Source organism: Dromiciops gliroides, chromosome 5, assembly GCF_019393635.1.
Source record: "Dromiciops gliroides isolate mDroGli1 chromosome 5, mDroGli1.pri, whole genome shotgun sequence".
NCBI classification, from domain to species: domain Eukaryota; kingdom Metazoa; phylum Chordata; class Mammalia; order Microbiotheria; family Microbiotheriidae; genus Dromiciops; species Dromiciops gliroides.
In genome coordinates this window covers 272,966,795-272,986,177 of record NC_057865.1, presented here as the reverse complement: position 1 = coordinate 272,986,177, position 19,383 = coordinate 272,966,795, and the positions used below count along the sequence as shown (strand labels likewise).

The 19,383-nt window shown below is 43.7% G+C and overlaps 1 protein-coding gene across 2 annotated transcripts in view; it reads right to left on the bottom strand.

Annotated features, from left to right (window-relative positions):
* ELK3 (ETS transcription factor ELK3) overlaps positions 1-19,383 on the bottom strand; it is a 94,471-nt gene that overhangs the window by 31,208 nt on the left and 43,880 nt on the right. For both annotated transcript variants that reach the window (XR_006353204.1, XM_043965662.1), the window contains exon 2: positions 12,985-13,193. Coding sequence is in view for 1 of the 2 variants with exons in the window: in XM_043965662.1 (XP_043821597.1) it covers positions 12,985-13,191 (207 nt within the window). In the remaining variant the exon portion in view is untranslated. The remainder of the gene's footprint in view (positions 1-12,984; positions 13,194-19,383) is intronic.

Genomic DNA, 19,383 nt, shown 5'->3' with positions numbered 1-19,383 from the left:
AAAGACAAAAGACTAAAGACACATGAGCTAATGCTGTTCTTCCTATGAAAGTTCCCTATACAAACGATACCACCAGTCCAGTCCCTGTTACTAATATCGTTATTATTCCGTATTGTTCATATAGAGCTTTTTAAAGAATGCTCATTTGTCCTTTTTGATCATTTCAACAAAGAATTCTCAGAAAATGTTCTCAGGCATTTAGCAGGCAGATTGACATCTGCTTTAGGCATCTTTCACGAGCTGGGGCAACATGATCGATGTTTTATTCAGATTGAACTCAACAAGAAATAGATGCAAAGTCCCAAGCATATCATACCTACCATGGCCAACATTTGACACTTACTATGGAGAAATCCCCAAACCATCAATGACATTCATTGGGAGGGAGGAGGGCTTGGATCAGGTGTGAGCAATACTGGAGCCCTAACCCTGTCCCTTGGTTAGATTGCCATTATGGCTTACAACACAGGAGCCTCATAGCAGACCCTACAAAGTGATGCAAACGCTAGCCAGACGTACCTCCTGATCGTGTGTGTGTGTGTGTGTGTGTGTATGTGTGTGTGTGTGTGTGTGTATGTGTGTGTGTGTGTGTGTGTGTGTGTATAAGGGGAGGGAATTAACATTTAAAGCTGGTGCTTCAATACTCATATCTCCTCTGGGGCTGGGGCTGGTACAACAGATGCAGGGAACTAACATAATGTCCCGTGACCAAGATGCCCAAGGGAACCCAAAGAACAGCAAAAGAGGCAACAAAGCAGCTCCTGGTTCCTGTATTAACAGGAATCCAGTTAGCCAGAGTTCACCTGGAATGCTGGAATGGTGACATCACTAGGACAACAAATCAAAAGCTGGCTGTAAGTCAGCGCCTGCGCAGACCCTGCACCTTCAAAAATCCAATTGTAGGGATGTGTGGCCCGACTCAAGAACACTTTTCTCATTTAAAGCATGATCATAGTTGATATTCAGAAAGCTCAGGGCCTCTAAACCTGGGGTCCACATGCTAGGGGATTGTGGAGAGACTTCAGGGGGTCTTGGAGAAAGAAATACCTCTTAATTTCAATTTAATTGGTTTCTGTTGTAATACTCTGTACTTCATTCTAAACATTTAAAAATATTATGAATCCAAAGGCTTCTCCAGACTGCCAAAAGGGTCAGTGGCATATTAAAAAAAAAAAAAAAGACCAAATGGGGGCAGCTAGGTGGTGCAGTGGATAAAGGACCGGCCCTGGATTTGGGAGAACCTGAGTTCAAATCTGACCTCAGAAACGTGACATTTACTAGCTGTGTGACCCTGGGCAAGCCACTTAACCTTCATTGCCCCACAAAAAAGAAAAAGAAAGAAAGAAAAAGAAAAGACCAAATAGCTCTTCAGCATTTGCGAAGTACTTTATAAATATGTCATTTAATCCTCACAATAACCCAGTTGTGCTATTATTATCCTCATTTTGTAGATGAAGAAACCAAGGCAAACAGAGGTTAAGAGACTTGCCCAGGGTCACACAGCTGATAAGAGTCTGAGGCAAGATCCACACTCAGATACTGCTGCCCTCAAATCCAGTAGGACTTTGTGGGATCATGGGGTCACTGCCTCAGAGGCCAACCAGTCCAACCTCCTCATTTTATACAAGAGGAAAGAACAGCCCAGAGAGATTGGATGACTTGTCCAAAGCCACACCAGGGAGTTAAGACGTGGGCTTCAAACTCAGGTCAGTTGACTCCAAACATGGTAATCCTTCTGCTGCCCTATGTATACCAAACTCAGAAAGATTCATGATCCAATAGAGCTGAGGGATCATTTTGGTAGTTACCACTATAGTACCTCAATACCCATCCTTTTAAAACTTCTATTAAATATGAATACATAAAAAATAACAAGAGATGAGGAGGGGAAAGGGAGGAAGAGGAGAATGATGATGCTGATGCTGATGCCGACCACCACCAGGATTGAGTCTGTGATTTCCTTAGGACAGAGAACTCTCAGGTTAGGAAGCTCCCTCTACCAAGGCAGGTCGGTACTTTCTCTATCATTTATAAGTGGACAAAGCACCATCCTTTCTGATTATATCAACAAAAAAGGCCAAACAGAATCCAAGGAGTCCTTTTTCCCATCAGCCATCACCTGGCCCTACCTTTTGCACCCAAGGCCATATGTGTACATGCGCACGCACCCCCTTGCAAACACCAACCCTATTTCCAGCATCTAAGAATAATAGGCTGGCAGATAAAAGCCTGTATGTACTCTTGTCTCCAACTCTCTGCTCTCAGACGGAATTGGCTGACTCCCTCAGCTCCAAGGGGGCCCTTTCTTGTGGTCTGCAGTGGGATTCTGTTATTCCCTGGCACTGGGAAACTGTCGTATGGGAGAAGCCAAACCAAAATCAGCCAGCCAAAACCGGCTAAGCTTTGGACCCTCCTGTTGCCCATGGAAATGGAGTTGGTTGTGAGCAGGTCCGTGAGGAGGTCCTTCCCAGCCTTCCCTGGCCTGGTGCCCCGGCTACATTTTAATAGACCATATGCTGGGCCTGTGTGCTCTCACCATAACCAATAGTCTGACTTTTGGCATTCCTACTGCTTCTCACTGGGCTAAGAGCTCGGCCTGCCTCTGGCTCTCCATAAACACTCATGGTTCCTTTTCATTTAAAGTCTTCTGAAGTGTTAATAAAAATAAAATAAAAAATGGCTCCCCAACTAAAAAAAAATACTCCCCATATTTCTTCCTACTGGATAGAGGTGCTGTTAGCTAGGAGCTGAGTTATTTTAAAATAACCCCTGTGGCTTCCCGGTTACAGGGATGAGGCCTGTTTGGAGGCTAGACAGACTCAAAAGTCTAGTCAAATCTCTACTATTAACTACCTGGGTGATGCTGGGCAAGTCACTTAACCCCTCGGGGGTCTTTGTGTCTATTAAAAAACAAAGAAGAGGGTAGAGAATGTGATACTAAGTCACTTTCATTGCTAATCAGAGATTAAGATACAGGTACAAGCCTGGGAAGGGAACAAGCATTTAAGTAGTATTTAAGTGACTCTGAGTCAGGCCCTGTGCTAAGCACTTCACAAATAGCCACCACCACAGGAAAAAAGCAGGCATTATTATCATCCTTATTTCACAGTTGGGGAAACTGAGGCCCAGGGAGGGAAAGCTGTTTGCCCAAAGTTACATAGACAGGATTAGAATGATATGATCTGGGGACAGCTAGTTGGTGTAGTGGATAAAGCACCAGCTCTGGATTCAGGAGGACCTGAGTTCAAATCCAGCCTCAGACACTTGGCACTTACTAGCTGTGTGACCTTGGATGAGTCACTTAACCCTCAATGCCCCGCCCCCCCCCCCCATGATATGATCCAAGATTTGGAGCTGGAAGGCACTTTGAAGGCCACTGAGACCAACCCCTTCATTTTACAGATGGGGAAATCAAGGAAGGTGACCCTCTGTGCCCTTCACTTTCTCCCCCCTCTTAAAAAAAGGGTGGCTGGAAGGGAGGTGGATGTTGTATTTGGGTCACATCCATTGAAGGATCATAGGATTCTAGATTTAGAATTGGAAGGAATCTGAGGTGCCATGGAATCCATCCCCACACTTGCGCCAAGGTCCTCCCCAATTCTGATATGCCTTGTTCTAAGATCCCTTTCAGCTCCAAAATCCTAGGTTCTACTGTGAATGACTTAACTATTCTCAGCAATACAATGATCCAAGACAATCCCAAAGAACTAATGATGACGCATACTATACACCTCTAGAGAAAGAACTGATGTCGGTTGAACACAGGCTGAAGCATGCTATTTTTTACTTACTTTCATTTTTTTCTTTTATTCGAGTTTTCTTGTACAAAATGATTAATATGGTAATGTTTTACATAACTGCACATGTATAACTTGTATCTGATTGTTTACTGTCTCAGGGAGGGGGAGGGGAGGGAAGGAAGGAGGGATAGAATTTGGAACTCGAAACTTTAAATTAAAATGTTTGTTATTTTTTTTTAAATCCTAAGTTCTAGATTCTGAAGTTCTAAGATCCTCCCAGGTCTTGACATTCTGTATTCCAAGTCCCCTTCTCCAGTCCTGACATTCAATATTCTAGGACTTCTTCCATTTCTAACTTCTATGTTCTAAGGGTCCTGCTAGCCCTAACACTGTGTTCTAAGATCTAGCCTTGACATTCCATGTTCCAAGGTCTTGCCTAGTTCTGACAACCTGTATTCTAGGATCCTTTTTAGCCCTGACATCCCAAAGTCCTTTTTAACTGTGACATGCCATATGACAAAGTCTCTCCCAACTCTTATCTTCTTTGTTCTAAGGGCCCTGCCATTCTATGTTCTACTGTTTCCTTCAACCTTAATATTCTTTAGTTTCCCTGGTAGTCCAGATCCCCCAAACTAGTGCCATTGCTTAGAAATCATGAAGCAGCTGTACTGTGCTAGGTGCTAGGGCTGCATGTAGACATATATGTAAGGAAGATTTGAGTTCAAATCCAGCTTCAAACACTCATTAACTGTGTGACCCTGGGACAATCACTTCACCTCTGTCTCAATCTACTGGAGACAGAAATGGCAAAACACTCTAATATCTTTGCCAGGAAAACTCCATACAGGGGGGCAGCTAGGTGGTGCAATAGATAAAGCACCAGTCCTGGATTCAGGAGGACCTGGGTTCAAATCCAGTCTCAGACACTTGACACTTACTAGCTGTGTGACCCTGGGCAAGTCACTTAACCCTCACTGCCCCACAAAAAACAAACAAAAACAAAACTCCATACAGGGTTCACAGAGTCAGATGTGACTGAAAAACAATTGAAACAAGAACAACATAAACGTATACAAAATAAATACCAAAAATATTGGAATAAGAGAGCCCTAGGAGTTGGGGAGGGTAGGGATCCATAAAGAGTCAAGATTAGGGGCAGTTAGGTGGCCCACTGAATAGGGCACTGGCCCTGGAGTCAGGAAAATGCAAGTTCAAATCTGGCCTCAGACACTTATTAGCTGTGTGACTCTGGGCAAGTCACTTAACCCCAACTGATTCCAAAAAAATGAAAGAGTCAAGATTAATCAGTAAAGAGGAGGAATCGGTAAAAGTTTCACATAGGAGATGCTTAAGTTGATGGTTAAGGCTGTCTATAAGGCATAAGTAAGGAGGGAGTGCAGTCCAGGCATTGGAAACAGCAAAAGCAGAGCTGAGAGATTGAGTGCCACATGTGAAAAATCCCAAGGAGGCCACTTTGGCTGGACCTTAGTGTGGAACAAGACTGGGAAGAGGGATGAGGGAGGATTGTGGATCAAAGCTCGGGAGCTGGCAGGGCCCCTAGGGGCCATCCATTCTAATTCCCCTTATTTTGCAGGGGTGGGGCAGTGTTTTCCCAGGGTCACCCAGCTGGTGAGTGATAGAAGCGGGATTCTAACCCACATCTTCTTGGTTCCAAGTCTAGCCAGGCTGCCCCCTTCATATCCCCTGGTTAGGTCTCAGAGCTAAGATACAGCACAGAACCAGGATTCCACGCCTAGTGCTCTTACCATCAACCCCAATTGAGAACAATAATTTTAAAAAAACATTATTATTGGATCAAAGGATTTGGAGGCAGAAAGGCCCATTCAGATCATCTCGGCCAAAATTTATTTTACAGGTGAGAAAATGAATTCTGACCTTCTGCAGGTTACAGAACACCTATCGTTGTCCTCTGTGACTTTTCATCTTGAATGTTCTTGTGGTTCCATTACATGTCCCATGGAACTCTCTGAGTTCTAAATATATCCCTCTCCTCCCCACCTCAGAATGAAAATGTTTCAACGAAAGAGAAATAGCAATTGAACAAAACCAACCCAACTAACCCAACAGAACTAAAAGTCCATGGATTCCTCTGGGCCCCAGCAGGGAGGAGTTGCTTCCTGCTCCAACCAGGGAGAGGCTCCCTCCTGGGAGGTAATGGTATCTGGAAGGAATCCTACTTTTTAATGGAAAATCCTGGTTTACGAGGTGGTTTCCATGCAGTAACCCTGAGAGGCAAGCAGTACAAATATTATCATTCCCACTGTACAGATGAGGAAACAAAAGGTCTGGGTGGGGGACTGACTGCCACATTACTAACAGGTATCGGACTCAGGGTTAGAACCTGGATCTTCTGATTTCAAATTCAGAATGTTCTACACAGCATAGCCTGGCTCAGAAGAGTCTGCTACCCAATGCAAAACAGAGAGAGAGAGAGAGAGAGAGAGAGAGAATAGATAGATGGATGAATAGACAGGTAGACAGATAGACAATAAAAATTACAAAGTGTATTACGTTATAGGCAACTTAGGGGAGTAGATCCAGTGACAAGCTGGGAGCCAGAAGACTTGAGTTCAAATCCTACTTCTTTTTTCTTTCTTTCTTTCTTTCTTTTTTTTTGCAGGGCAATGGGGGTTAAGTGACTTGCCCAGGGTCATGCAGCTAGTAAGTGTCAAGTGTCTGAAGCTGGATTTGAACTCAGGTCCTCCTCAATGCAGGGCCGGTGCTTTATCCACTGTGCCATCTAGCTGCCCCCAAATCCTGCTTCTGAGACATGCTGGCCATGTTACCCTGGGCAAGTCACTTAACTCGCCAGTACTCTGGGCAATTGTCTAAGATCAGAAGTTGCGATCAAAGTACCAAAATGCATTGCTAGGGAGTTTCCTTCCATGCTAGGCCTTGAGGATACAAAGCAGTTTTGCCATCAAGGAGCTCTGAATCCTCTACTGAACCAAAAGCTTGTGATGTAAAAGGTCTTGTCCATGGTTCTTTCAATGCATAAATGAGGCATTAGGACCTTTTGTCTCTGCTGGCCTCATCATTCCTTAGTTAACTTTAACACTACAAATAATACTTTACATAGGATGCACATTTTAGTCAGTGATATATGTTAACTATCTACCTAATCCCTGGGCAGGGCTCATACAAGTTTTAAATTCTGGATGGAAAATACATCTTGAGCATAAGGTGGGGGAAGGGTGAATATGACCAATTGGGATGTTGGGAGGAAGAAAGATGGGAGGGGCTGGAGTGGGATTGGAGGGAATGGGGTAATATTGGAGGGGATGGGGTGGGATTGGAGAGGAGGATATAGGAGATGAGGTGGGATTGGAGGAGACAAAGTGGGATTGGACGAGACAAAGTGGGATTGGAGGAGACAAAGTGGGATTGGAGGGGACGGGGTGGGAGGGGAGGGGATGGGGTGGGAGGGGACAGTAGGTGGCAAAATGAGACAGTTAAGAGATCTGTCAGTTTGCCTTCATGGCCAACAGCAAACTTCAACAAATGAACCTCTCCATTTTTCCTGCCAATAAAAGCCCAGAAGCAAGAAAAATCCATCTTGGCAAAACATGCATCTGCTGCACTGCAGGCAGTGGGATGATGTAAGCGTTCATTTGGCAAGCTGGTTCAGGCTTTGGCAGCTGAGTATATAATATGGAGCTATCCTCATAAACACAGGTTTTATGGTTGATGCTAAGTCTCCAGGCCCCATTTTGGTTTCTAAGCAACAAGCCTAGTTGGGGGGACGTGGGATGCCAGAAAATGAAAAATCACCAACTGTTAGGGGTAAAAGAGACCTTACAAAATAGGACTCTGGAGCTCAGAGAGACCTTAGAAAACAGAATATCAGGGCCAGCAACCATGGAACATGGAATAGCAAGGCTGGGAAGGACCTTGGAATTGTTGTTGTTCAGCTGTGTCGGACTCTCCATGACCCCATTTGGGGTTTTCTTGACAAAGATACTGAAGTGGTTTGCCATTTCCTTCTCCAGCTCATTTGACAGATGAGGGAACTGAGGCAGATAGGGTTAAGTGACTTGCCCAGGGTCACACAAATTTCTTTGAGATCAAATTTGAACTCAAGTCTGACGCCAGGCTGAACACTCTATCCACTGTGCCACCCTGCTGCCAGGGAACACTGGAATATAGATTGTTCTATCTGGGAGGAACCTTAGAACACAGAATCTTAGAACCTGAAAAAGACCTTGGAGAACACAATTTGTAAAGGGCCTATTAACATTGTTCCTGGTACATAGGAGGCATTTAATAAATACTTGTTCCCTCCCCACTCCCCCACAATGTAAAATGTCAGAGCTAGAAAGCTCTGGTGGCAGCTAGGTGGTACAGTGAATAAAGCACTGGCCTTAGATTCAGGAGGACCTGAGTTCAAATCCAGCCTCAGACACTTGACACTTAACTAGCTGTGTGACCCTGGGCAAGTCACTTAACCCTCATTGCCCTGCAAAAAAACAAACAAACAAAAACCAAACACTGAATGAATGAATGAATGAACGAACAAACAAACAAACAAACGAACAAACAATTCCTGTTCTCAAGGAACTCATTCTAACTGGGAGAGACAAGATACATTGGAGGGTTCAGTCGTGGCAATGTTCTGGAGGGTGTAGCAGCAGCAAGGCAAATGGCAAGGCCTCCATCTTCCTGGAAGCACTGTAGTAAGATGCTATAATCCATTTAATTTATTACATCAACTCATCACAGCAGTGTCACCCATCACATCCTCTCTGCAACTGGAGAGGCCCAGGCCCAGAGCTGTTGGGAAGAGCAACTTAGAGCCCAAAGATCATAGTGAAATAGGGGTTCCAGGCTCCCTTCTAGGAGGGTGGGAATGGGAAAGGGTTTCGACATCCAGCCAGGAGGGTGAAAGGAAATTGGCAGGAGTGTTGATGAGAAGAGGAAATCCCAGTGACATCTGCCCCCCTCACTTCTCTGGGCCTCAGTTTCCTTTCCTGTAAAATGATCATGTTGTGCTTGATGACATGTAAGAGATCTTTTAGCCTACAGCAATTCTGATGGGTCCTGAACCTTTTGGCATTTTGGTGAATTCTATGACCCCTTCTCAGAATAATGTTTTAAAATGCATACAACAAAACCCCCATGGGGTTGTAAAGGAAGCCAATTATATTGCAGGACAGTTATAATTTTTTCTCAAATCCAAGTTTATATACCCCAGGTCAGGAACAGACTTGAAGGTCTCTGAGGACTCCTGCTTCTCTTGATCAGCACTGGATGGCTTTCATAAAACTGATCAGGACAATCAACACGTCAGGCCCTTGGGCATTTTCTAGGGTCAGCTGAGACCAAGCTCTTTGCCTACCCTCCATTAATTAATACCAGCAAGAAGTTTGGGTCACTGGGCAACTTTCCAAACGCCCCTCCCTCCATTACTGTCCAAAACCCTGTAGCTGCTGCAATGGGAACAGAAATTCTTGAGTTTACTGGGTGTGGATCAGGCAGGCCTGGGGATGGCCAATGAGTAGTTAGTTACTTCAACCCCTTAGATGAGGCCCAGGCCAGTTCTCTGCCTTGGAATTTTATGGCGAATCGCACTATTCCCTGATCACGATGGTGCCTCTGTGTTCCTTCCTTCTCCGCTATCACAATAAATTATGTTGTTGGTTAAAAATTTATTTTTCAGAGTTAAATAATTACACCCAGGCCAGGCTTCATGACACAAGCACTCCATCAGACGTATGTATTATTAATACTAACGTTCTCCTGTCACAATTGCCCACTTAATTTTAAATGAATTATCCAATTAAGTTAGCAAGGGAAGCTTTCTCCTTTCCAGGAAAATGCTCAGTCAGTGACTTTACCTTGACCATTCTCCCCAGGCCTCACTAATTAACTTAAAAATTGTTTCATGAGGCCTTTGCTTGGTGGGAACGAGTGAGGTTTTTGTTCTGAACATAACGAGGGAGGGCTTTTGTCCCACCTTTAATTCTTGGTGGGGAAAGAAGCGGCAAAACCTCTCAGCAGGAGCTTGTACTTAACATGTCACTGCAGAAAAGGAAGGACAGTGGTCCCAGATGTGAGGAAATACATTCCCTGTCTTTCCTTAGAGAGGTGGAAGACCAGAGGCACAGAATGTTGCATACACTATTAGATAAGGTCACTATGGTTTTTCTTAACTACTTAATTGCTAGGGGTGATGGATCTATCTACAAATGATTTTGATGTGGAAAAAATGGGAGAGAGGGAAGAAAGAAAGAAAGAAGGAAAGGTAAAGGAAGGGGAAAAAGAAGAGAGGAAAGGAGGGAGAGGGAAAGGAAAAAGGAAGGAAGGAGGGAAAGAGAAGGGGAGGGAAAGAAGAAAGGAAGGAGGAGGGAAGGAGGAAGGAAGGAAAGAAGGAAGGAAGAAGGGAGGAAAGGGAGGAGGGAGAGAAAGAAGAAAGGAAGGGGGAGGAAAGGAAAAAAGGAGGGAGTGAAGAAAGGAGAAAGGAAAGGAGGGAAGAAGGGAGGGAAGGAAAGAGAAGACAGAAAGAGGGAAGGAAGTAGGAAGGGAGGGAAGGAAAAAATTTGGTATTCTCTCTGTTCCTCACACCTAAAGCACTCAATCTCCCATCTCTAAGCCTGTGCACTGCCTTTCCTGCATGCCTGGAACATATTGTCTCCTCATCTCTACCTCAAAAAATCCCTCTTTTCATTCAAGAGGCAATACAATTAGCACCTTTTATACTGAGCCTTTCTTGATTCCCCAACCACTAATGCCTTCCCTTATCGACCCCACCCCCAGTATATATTTGTATTTATTCTTTCCTTCTTTCTCTCCTCTTTCCTTCTCTCTCTCCATCTCTCCTTCTCTCTCCTTCCTTCCTTCCTTCCTTCCTTCTTTCTTTCTTGGTATGGCAATGAGGGCTAAGTACTTACCCAGGGTCACATAGCTAGTAAGCATCAAGTGTCTGAGGCCACATTTGAACTCGGGTCCTCCTGACTCCAGGGCCAGTGCTTTATCCACTGAGCAACCTAACTGCCCCGTATTTCTTCTTTCTATTCTTATATATGCACATATCATCTCCCCTGTCATAATATAAGCTTATTACTGGTAGAGACCATTTCACTATTGCCTTAGCATCCCCAGTGATGGCACATGGTAGACACTTTAAAAACACTTGCATATACACTGATTCCATTTGTGTCATTTCATAAAGGCCTTTCCAGATTCCTTTTGTATTTTTCATACTTGACAGCTAGATGCTCTAAGAGTCCCCTCCTCCACACCAATGAGGCATAACCAGAGAGAAGCACAAACTTCCGGAAAGTGCAGGAGGAACAGAGGTATGTTAGGAAAGCACCCATATGACCTCAACCCAAACAGAAACATCACTTGGTACCTCCACTGAAAACCAAGTTATTCTTTTCTGATCAGACAGTCACCATTTCATAGTGGAAGTTCCAATTACAGAATCATAGGATCTCAAAGTAGAAGACAGCTCAGGCCCCAGCTAGTGCAACCAAACCTTGAATGTGAAAGAGTTGAAGGCTTGGCTGAATTAATGAAATTTCAATTTGGGGCTAATACTTAAATCAATTTCTTTAATCTTCTTTCAAAATTCATCTTATGATTACTGATTTCAGTCTTTGAGCATGAGTCTTTAAAAATGCAATTGGGAGGGGAAGCTAGGTAGAGCAGTTGATAGAGGACCAGCCCTGCAGTCAGGAGGACCTGAGTTCAAATCCGGCCTCAGACACTTGACACTTACTAGCTGTGTGACCCTGGGCAAGTCACTTAACCCCAATTGCCTCACCAAAAAAAACAAAAACCAAAACAAAACCCAGATGGGGTCATGAAGAATCAGACACTACTGAACAACAAATAATTAACATTTATGTGTTGTTTTCAGGTTTGCAAAACTCTTTACATACAGTATCTCATCTAAGTTGTCAATCTCTCCCATCTCAAAACACACCCTCCCATTGCTGCCAAAATTGTTTTCATGTTATGAGGCTTCTAAGTGGCATTGTGGCTAGAGCACTGGGTGTGGAGTCTGGAAAACCTGAGTTTAAATTTCACCTTTAGACACTGACTAGCAATGTGATCCAGGGCAAGTCGCTTAACATCTGTCTGCCTCAGTTTACCCATATGTACAATGTAGATAATGACACTTGCCTCCTATTGTTGTAGGGAGGATAAAACGAGATCTTTCTAAAGAACTCTGCAAACCTTAAGTGCTATATAAATTCTTTTTCTAAAGGCTAACTCTATGTGAGCTCCCTGCTCAAAAGCTCCAGTGACTCCCTCTTAGCTCTAGGATCAAAGGCAAAGCCTTCTGCTTGGCACTTAAAGCCCTTGGTAATCTGGTTCCAGGCTTATTATACATGAATCCCCTTAACTCACTGGCCGACTCAGACACAACATTCTTTAGCCAGGTTGTGAAGAATGCCCTCCCTCGTTTTCACCTCTCAAAATCCATAATTCCTTTCAAAAATCACTTCAAATCTTACTTCCAAGAGGCCCTTACAGAAGTGCCCTGTCAATGTCTCCCCCTACCACAAGGTGACTTTGTGTTATTCTGTGTATTTCATCTATATTTCTCCAGTGCTTGGCATAGTGACTGGCACACAGTAGGCACTTAATGAATACTTTTTTATTTTGTAATAATTATATGTATACATGTCGTCTCCTCCTATCAAATATAGGCCCCTAGAAGAAAAGGGACTTTTTTATTTTTGTCTTCACAATAGAATGCCTGGCACATAGTAGGTGCTTGCTAAATGCCTAGGAATTGGTGAGTTGATTGGAAACTTCTCTCTATCAATACAGTCAAAGAAACCAGCAACTCCTTGGTAATTTATAGTATTAGAGAATTGCATGGAACTCTTAGAGGTTAAGTGGCTTGCCCAGAGACACACAACTAGTATGTGTCAGAGGCAGGACTAGAACCCTTAAAGATTCCCTTCAATTCTCTTCAACCAGGGCCATCTCCAGTCATCCTGACCTATGTCTTGCCGCTGCACTCAGATAGATGGCTCTGGAAGAGAGAGTGAGGCTGATAGCATTTCACAGCCTCACTCAAATCCAATTCACTTGCAGGTCAAGACACCACCCTCCTGATGTCATTGGTCCTCTTCTAGGAGGAAGGACCAACAGCAACAATCTTAAATAACAAGCTCAGTCCCAATAAAGTTCAGAGAATTTTGGCTGTGAGAAAATAGTCGTTTCTCCCCTCTGTCCCGGCCGGTCTCTGTCCAAGCCAAGGGTTTACCTTATCGTAGTAGTATCGCAGGGCTCGGCTCAGCTTGTCGTAGTTCATATTCGTCTTGTTCTTGCGCAATCCCCACAGCTTGGCCACCTCTTCCGCCTTAAGAAGCTTGAATTCACCATCGTTGGACGTCCAACAGATTAAATGCTCATGCTTCTGGTCCAGCAGCAACTGCAACAGGAACTGCCACAGTGTGATTGCACTCTCCATACCTGAAGGGACAGCAAAGAGGCAAAGGTCAAGGGTAGCCAGCCAGCACATGTATCCAGCTCCAATCAAGGGAACTTCAAAAGCAACTATTGCTAGCACTTCCCCTGGGAAGACCAATGGAGAATTGGGTGCTGGGTTATAGGATTTTTTGTTTTGTTTTGGTTTTTTGGTGAGGCAATTGGGGTTAAGTGACTTGCCCAAGGTCACACAGCTAGTAAGTGTCAAGTGTCTGAGGCCAGATTTGAACTCAGGTCCTCCTGATTCCAGGGCCGGTGCTCTATCCACTGCACCACCTAGCTGCTCCCAGGTGTTTTTGTTTTTGTTTGTTTGTTTTTTTTAATTGCAATCTTAAGCTAGGGAGAAACAGTAACTAGAGTGCTGGATCTGGAGTCAGAAAGACCCAAGTTCAAATCCAACCTCAGATGCTTATGAGCTATTCAAAACTGGGCAAGTCACTTTAACTGAGAAATCAGGATATTAAAAGTGCCTATGCCCAAGGTTGTTGAGAGGATCAAATGATATAACGTGCAAACCTCAAGGTGCTACATACATGTTACTTATTATTATTAGTTATTGTTGTTACATTTTATTGTATTTTTATTGTTACATAATAAATCCCCTAGCCTTCAGCTGCCAGTGTTTCCCTGATGGAATTAACTTGCATTACACACACATACATATGCATACATGTTTCTGTGAACGTTTCCCCTCCCCTCATCACATACACACGTCTACTCTGCCTACCCAGTCCTACCACATAGCTTTCTTGAGATTAAGTGTTCTTTCATTTGTTTTTTTGATACCCCTCTCTCCTCCATCCCAGAGCCTGACACATAGTGAGTGAGTGAGTGAGTGAGTGAGTGAGTGAGTGAGTGAGTGAGTGAGTGAGTGAGTGAGTGAGTGAGTGTGAGTGAGTGCTTAAAAAGTACTCACTGATTGTAGCCAGCTAATCCACAAATATTTATTAAGCACCCACGATGTGCCAGGCACTGTGCTAATAGCTGGTGATAAAAATAACAAGGAATGAATTGATTGGTGACTTGTGAAGAGGTAGCTGAGTGGTACCGTGGCTAGAGAGTTGGACCTGGACTTGGGAAGACCTGAGTTCAAATCACAACTTGGAGATTTACTAGCTATATGACCCCGGACAAATCATTTAACTTCTGCCTCAATTTCTTTCTCTACAAAATGGGGATAATAATAGCTCCTACAGGGGCAGCTAGGTGGCACAGTAGATAGAGCACCGGCCCTGGAGTCAGGAGTACCTGAGTTCAAATCCGGCCTCAGACACTTAACACTTACTAGCTGTGTGACCCTGGGCAAGTCACTTAACCCCAATTGCCTCACTAAAATAATAATAATAACAATAATAATAATAATAATAATAGCTCCTACCTCCCATGTTTGGGGCAAGGATTAAATATTAATTAATTAATGAGTCATTTAGAGGCTATTAATATTATAACCTACAGAAAATAAAGACATAACAGATTAAAGAATTTAGAGCTGGAAGAGACCTTAGACTGTCTATTTAATAGACCTTAGGCAAGTCATTTAACCCTCATAGCCCAGCAAAAAAAAAAATTTAAATTAAAAAAAAAGAGAGACTTTAGAGATGAGCTTCCAAGACTCCTCATTGCTTCTGCTATGTTCAGGAAGTCTTTCTTCCCTCATTAATTCTAGCACCTTCCCTCTGTTCATTATTTCAAAGTTATCCTATATATTTCTGATTTGTATGTAGTCTGTATATTGTTTCCCCCATTAGACTGGGAGCTCCTAGAGGGCAGAGACTGACTGACTGACTTATTTTATCTATCTATCTATCTATTTATTTATTTATTTTTGCGGGGCAATTGGGGTCAAGTGACTTGCCCAGGGTCACACAGCTAGTAAGTGTTAAGTGTCTGAGACTGGATTTGAACTCAAGTGCTTCTGAATCCAAGGCCAGTGCTCTATCCACTGCACCACCCAGCTGCCCCTGCAGGGACTGTCTTTTACCTTTCTTTGTATCCCAATGCTTAGCACAGTGCCTAGCACATAGTAGTCACTTAATAAATGTTAATTCACTGACCCTTATTTTTTAGATTGGGAAACTGAGGCCCAAGGAGGTAAAGTGGCTTATAAGGATTCTAGCTCTATAGCTGGAAGGGACATGGAGGTGGGCATCTATGGTCCAGCCCCGTCATTTTACAAATGAGGAAACCAAGGTCCAGAGAGGTTGAGTGACTTGTAAACTATTAAGTGACAAAGCTAGTGAATGGAAGAACTGACTCTGGAGCCCTCTCCACTACAAATGTCAGAGAGTAATTAACCATGTGGTCTTAGTTCTTTCTTTCTTTTTTTTTTTTTTTTTGCAGGGCAATGAGGGTTAAGTGACTTGCCCAGGGTCACACAGCTAGTAAGTGTCAAGTGTCTGAGGCCAGATTTGAACTCAGGTCCTCCTGAATCCAGGACCAGTGCCTTATCCAATGGTTTTAGTTCCAACCCAGTGCCACACCATTAGTGTGCCCAGCCTTGACAGAGAAGGATCAGAGGGGACAGAGCTGACAGCAGTGACATGCAGGCTTGGACTCAACATAGCCTCCCCTCCCCCCCACTAGCCAGCTTCCATCCACACCTAGATCTGAATATGATGACTAACATCCTCTCCACCTGTTATGACTCACCATCTCTGGCTTCCTTCTAAGGCAGATAGGTAAGGCCCACAAGTTGCTGGAGTCATTTTTTCCTTTCCTTGAGATTACACAACCTAATCCTTGACTCAGAATCCATTCGTGGGGGCCCATTGGGATCCTCCAACCACACACGTCTTCACTGCCTGAGATCCCTCTCACACATATGATACATGAGCCTGACCACATAATTACTGATTCATAGAGGTAGTGAGAAATCTGGCCAGGGAGACCTCAGATTCCCAAGTTCCCATGCTGTGTGACCCAAAGCAAATCAGTTAATTTCCCTGAATCTTTCTTCTCTCTCTCTCTCTCTCTCTCCCCCTTCTCTCTCTCTCTCTCTCTCTCTCTCTCTCTCTCTCTCTCTCTCTCTCTCTCTCTCTCGGCAGTTGGGGTTAAGTGACTTGCCCAGGATCACACAGGTAGTAAGTGTCAAGTGTCTGAGGCCGGATTTGAATTCAGGTCTTCCTGAATCCAAAGCCTCCAGAGTCAGTGCTTTATGACTGTCCCACCTACCTGCCCCAGAATCTCACTTTCTTCATCTGTAAATTAAGTTTAATATTAATTCTAGTGCCAACCTTTTGAGACCATTATGAAAATCAAATGAGATAGGGGCAAAGGTGGTTGTTTTTGTTGAGGTACTTAGGGGAAGTGACTTGTCCAAGGTCACTCAGCTAGTATCTGGGGCAAGATTTGAACTCAGGTCCTCCTGACTTTAGGGCTGGAGCTCTATCTACTGTACCACCTAGCTGCCCTGGCCCAGAGCTTTTTGAAAGCCTTAAATCTCTGTGGAAATGCCAATTATGTTACTTCCCAATGAGTTTACAAAATGAACTATGGGAATCTAATGACATCTTCCTGACCCTTTATCTGACACAGAAGTACTGAATGTGGTAGCGGGGCTAAGGTGTGAGCAGCAATGTGACATCATGGAAAGGGTGATGGGACTGGACTCCTGAGGGCCTGGGTTCCAGTCTTCCCCCTGCCACCCACCACCCACGTGACTTCTTCATCTATAAAATAAGAGACTTAGAATCAATAGCAAATACATTGCAAAATTCAATTTATAGAGAAGGGCTCTGAGGCCCAGAATGTTTACACAGTTCGCCCAGGTCACACAGGGAATAAATGACAGAAGCAGCATTTGAACCCAGGTTTCCTGACCCCAGTGCAAATATATTTTCCACTATATTATGCTTAGTTTAAAAGTAGTTTTTAGGAAAATATTTAAATTTTTTTAAATGCTAGAAGACAGATGGCAAGGAATTGAAATAGCAGGAAAGATAGTGAAATTTTCCAACTCCTCAAAATCCTCTTTCTGTATAAAGGGAAGAAATACAAATCTACTTCTCTTAGAGGGTCTCTGATCCCCCATCATCCATAGCGGACCCTACGTGTATGTCCTGGCAGTTTTCTGAGCAAGGTCTACTGGGTAATCCGAGACATTTAGGGCAGAGTCAAATGGATTTGGCCTAACAGGCCTCTGGCTAGTGGAAACTGTCTCTCCAGTGTCCCCATTCTCTAGCCTCACTGACCTCGACTCTGCTACTGTAGGTAGAGTGTAAATAATTCAAAATGTTTCACCCAGAGTCTTTACACTGGGGTCATCAGTTACCCAGCAAACCTCTCTTTCTGCTAAGTCTCCCTCTAGACTATCACTTCCTTATTTGCCATGCACCTCAAGTGTAGATGTGGGTCAGTGATAGCAGTTGGAGAGAAAAGGACAGAAAAGGAAATATGTTTGAAACAAGAGCCCAATGGGTGCTTTTAACAACATCCTAACTTTAAAACTACTGGGGAAACAGAATAGCCGCGTTTATGGAGGGGTATGCAAAGTGTACTTTGAGGAGCATCTGGGGAATGCAATGAATGGAGTGCTGGCCTTGGAGTCAGAAGGACCTGAGTTCAAATCTGACCTCAGATACTTATCAGCAGTGTGACCCTAAGCAAGTCACTTTACCCTGTTTGCCTCAGTTTCCTCATCTGTAAAATGAGCTGGAGAAGAAAATGGGAAACCACTCCAGGATCTTTGCCAAGAAAACCTCAAATGCAGACAAAAAGTCAGACACGACTAATCAGCTAAACGACATGGTTGAACAGGAAAGATATCAGGAAATGACTGGTGTAAACAACCAAGAAGCAACAATAAAATCTGAAAATAGAATTATATGGTTCAATTAATTTACTTCTGAGGCCCCTTCCAGCTCCAATATATGACCTATGAGGGCCCATTACGGCTCAGCTCCCCACCACCACCACCACCACTTCAAAGCACACTCAGGGGTCCTTAACATTTCCAAGTAAAACTCTAGATTCTCTCCTTTGTGATCAAGCAAGTACTAGCTACCTATGCTGTTCTGGGCACAACAAAGGCTAACACCTGGATTTGGAGGCAAGAGGACATACATTCAAATCCTGTCTCTGACACTACCTGTGTGACTTTGGACAAATCATTTGCCCTCTCTGAGCCTCAGTCTCCTCACCTGTAAAATGAGCAGGTGGGACTTTCAGAGAGTTTTAAGATGAAGCCCCTAGCCTTTTAAAAATTATCAAATCCGGGGACAGCTAGGTGGCACAGTGGATAAAGCACTAGCCCTGGAGTCAGGAGGACCTGAGTTCAAATCTGGCCTCAGACACTTAACACTAGCTGTATGACTTTGGGCAAGTGAATTAACCCCAATTGCCTCACCAAAAAAAATATATATATATATATATATATATATATATATATATATATATATATATATATATATATATATAAAATACAATTTTTAAAAAATTATCAAATCCAGGGGATAGCTAGGTGGCACAGTGGATAAAGCACTAGCCCTGGATTCAGGAGTATCTGAGTCCAAATCCAGCTTCAGACACTTGACACTTACTAGCTGTGTGACCCTAGGCAAGTCACTTAACCTTCATTTTCCCACCAAAAAAAAATTATCAAATCTTTTGAGAACTGTGTTTTAATATAATTGTTTCCCAGTATAATCCTATGCCTTTTGTTCTTTTAAAAACATAATCCTGGGACAGCTAGGTGGTGCAGTGGATAGAGCACCGACCCTGGAATCAGGAGGACCTGAGTTCAAATCTGGCCTCAGACACTTGACAGTTACTAGCTGTGTGACCCTCGGCAAGTCACTTAACCCCAATTGCCCCACAAAAACAAACAATCCTGAAAAGGTGTCCTTAGGGTTCCCCAGACAGCTAAGGGGGCCAGTGCCTCACAAAAAGGTGAAGAATCCTCAGACTAAGAAAACCCCTCCAGCTCCCCAGCCTATGAGTGCCAGTCATTCAACAAACTATTCACTGTGTGCCAAGTGCAAATAATCAAAGGAAGAGCAAAAGCAGACCCTGTCCCTGTGGAAATGACATTCTAACAGGGAGATGATATGCGCCTGAGAGAGATGGAAGGTAGCTGGAGTGAAGAAGCAGCCACTTGGATCAACAGATTCCAGGCTCACAGTGGGTAAGACCATGGTCATAGATCCTCTGTCTTGCCTTGCGTCTGCCAAGGGCCAGA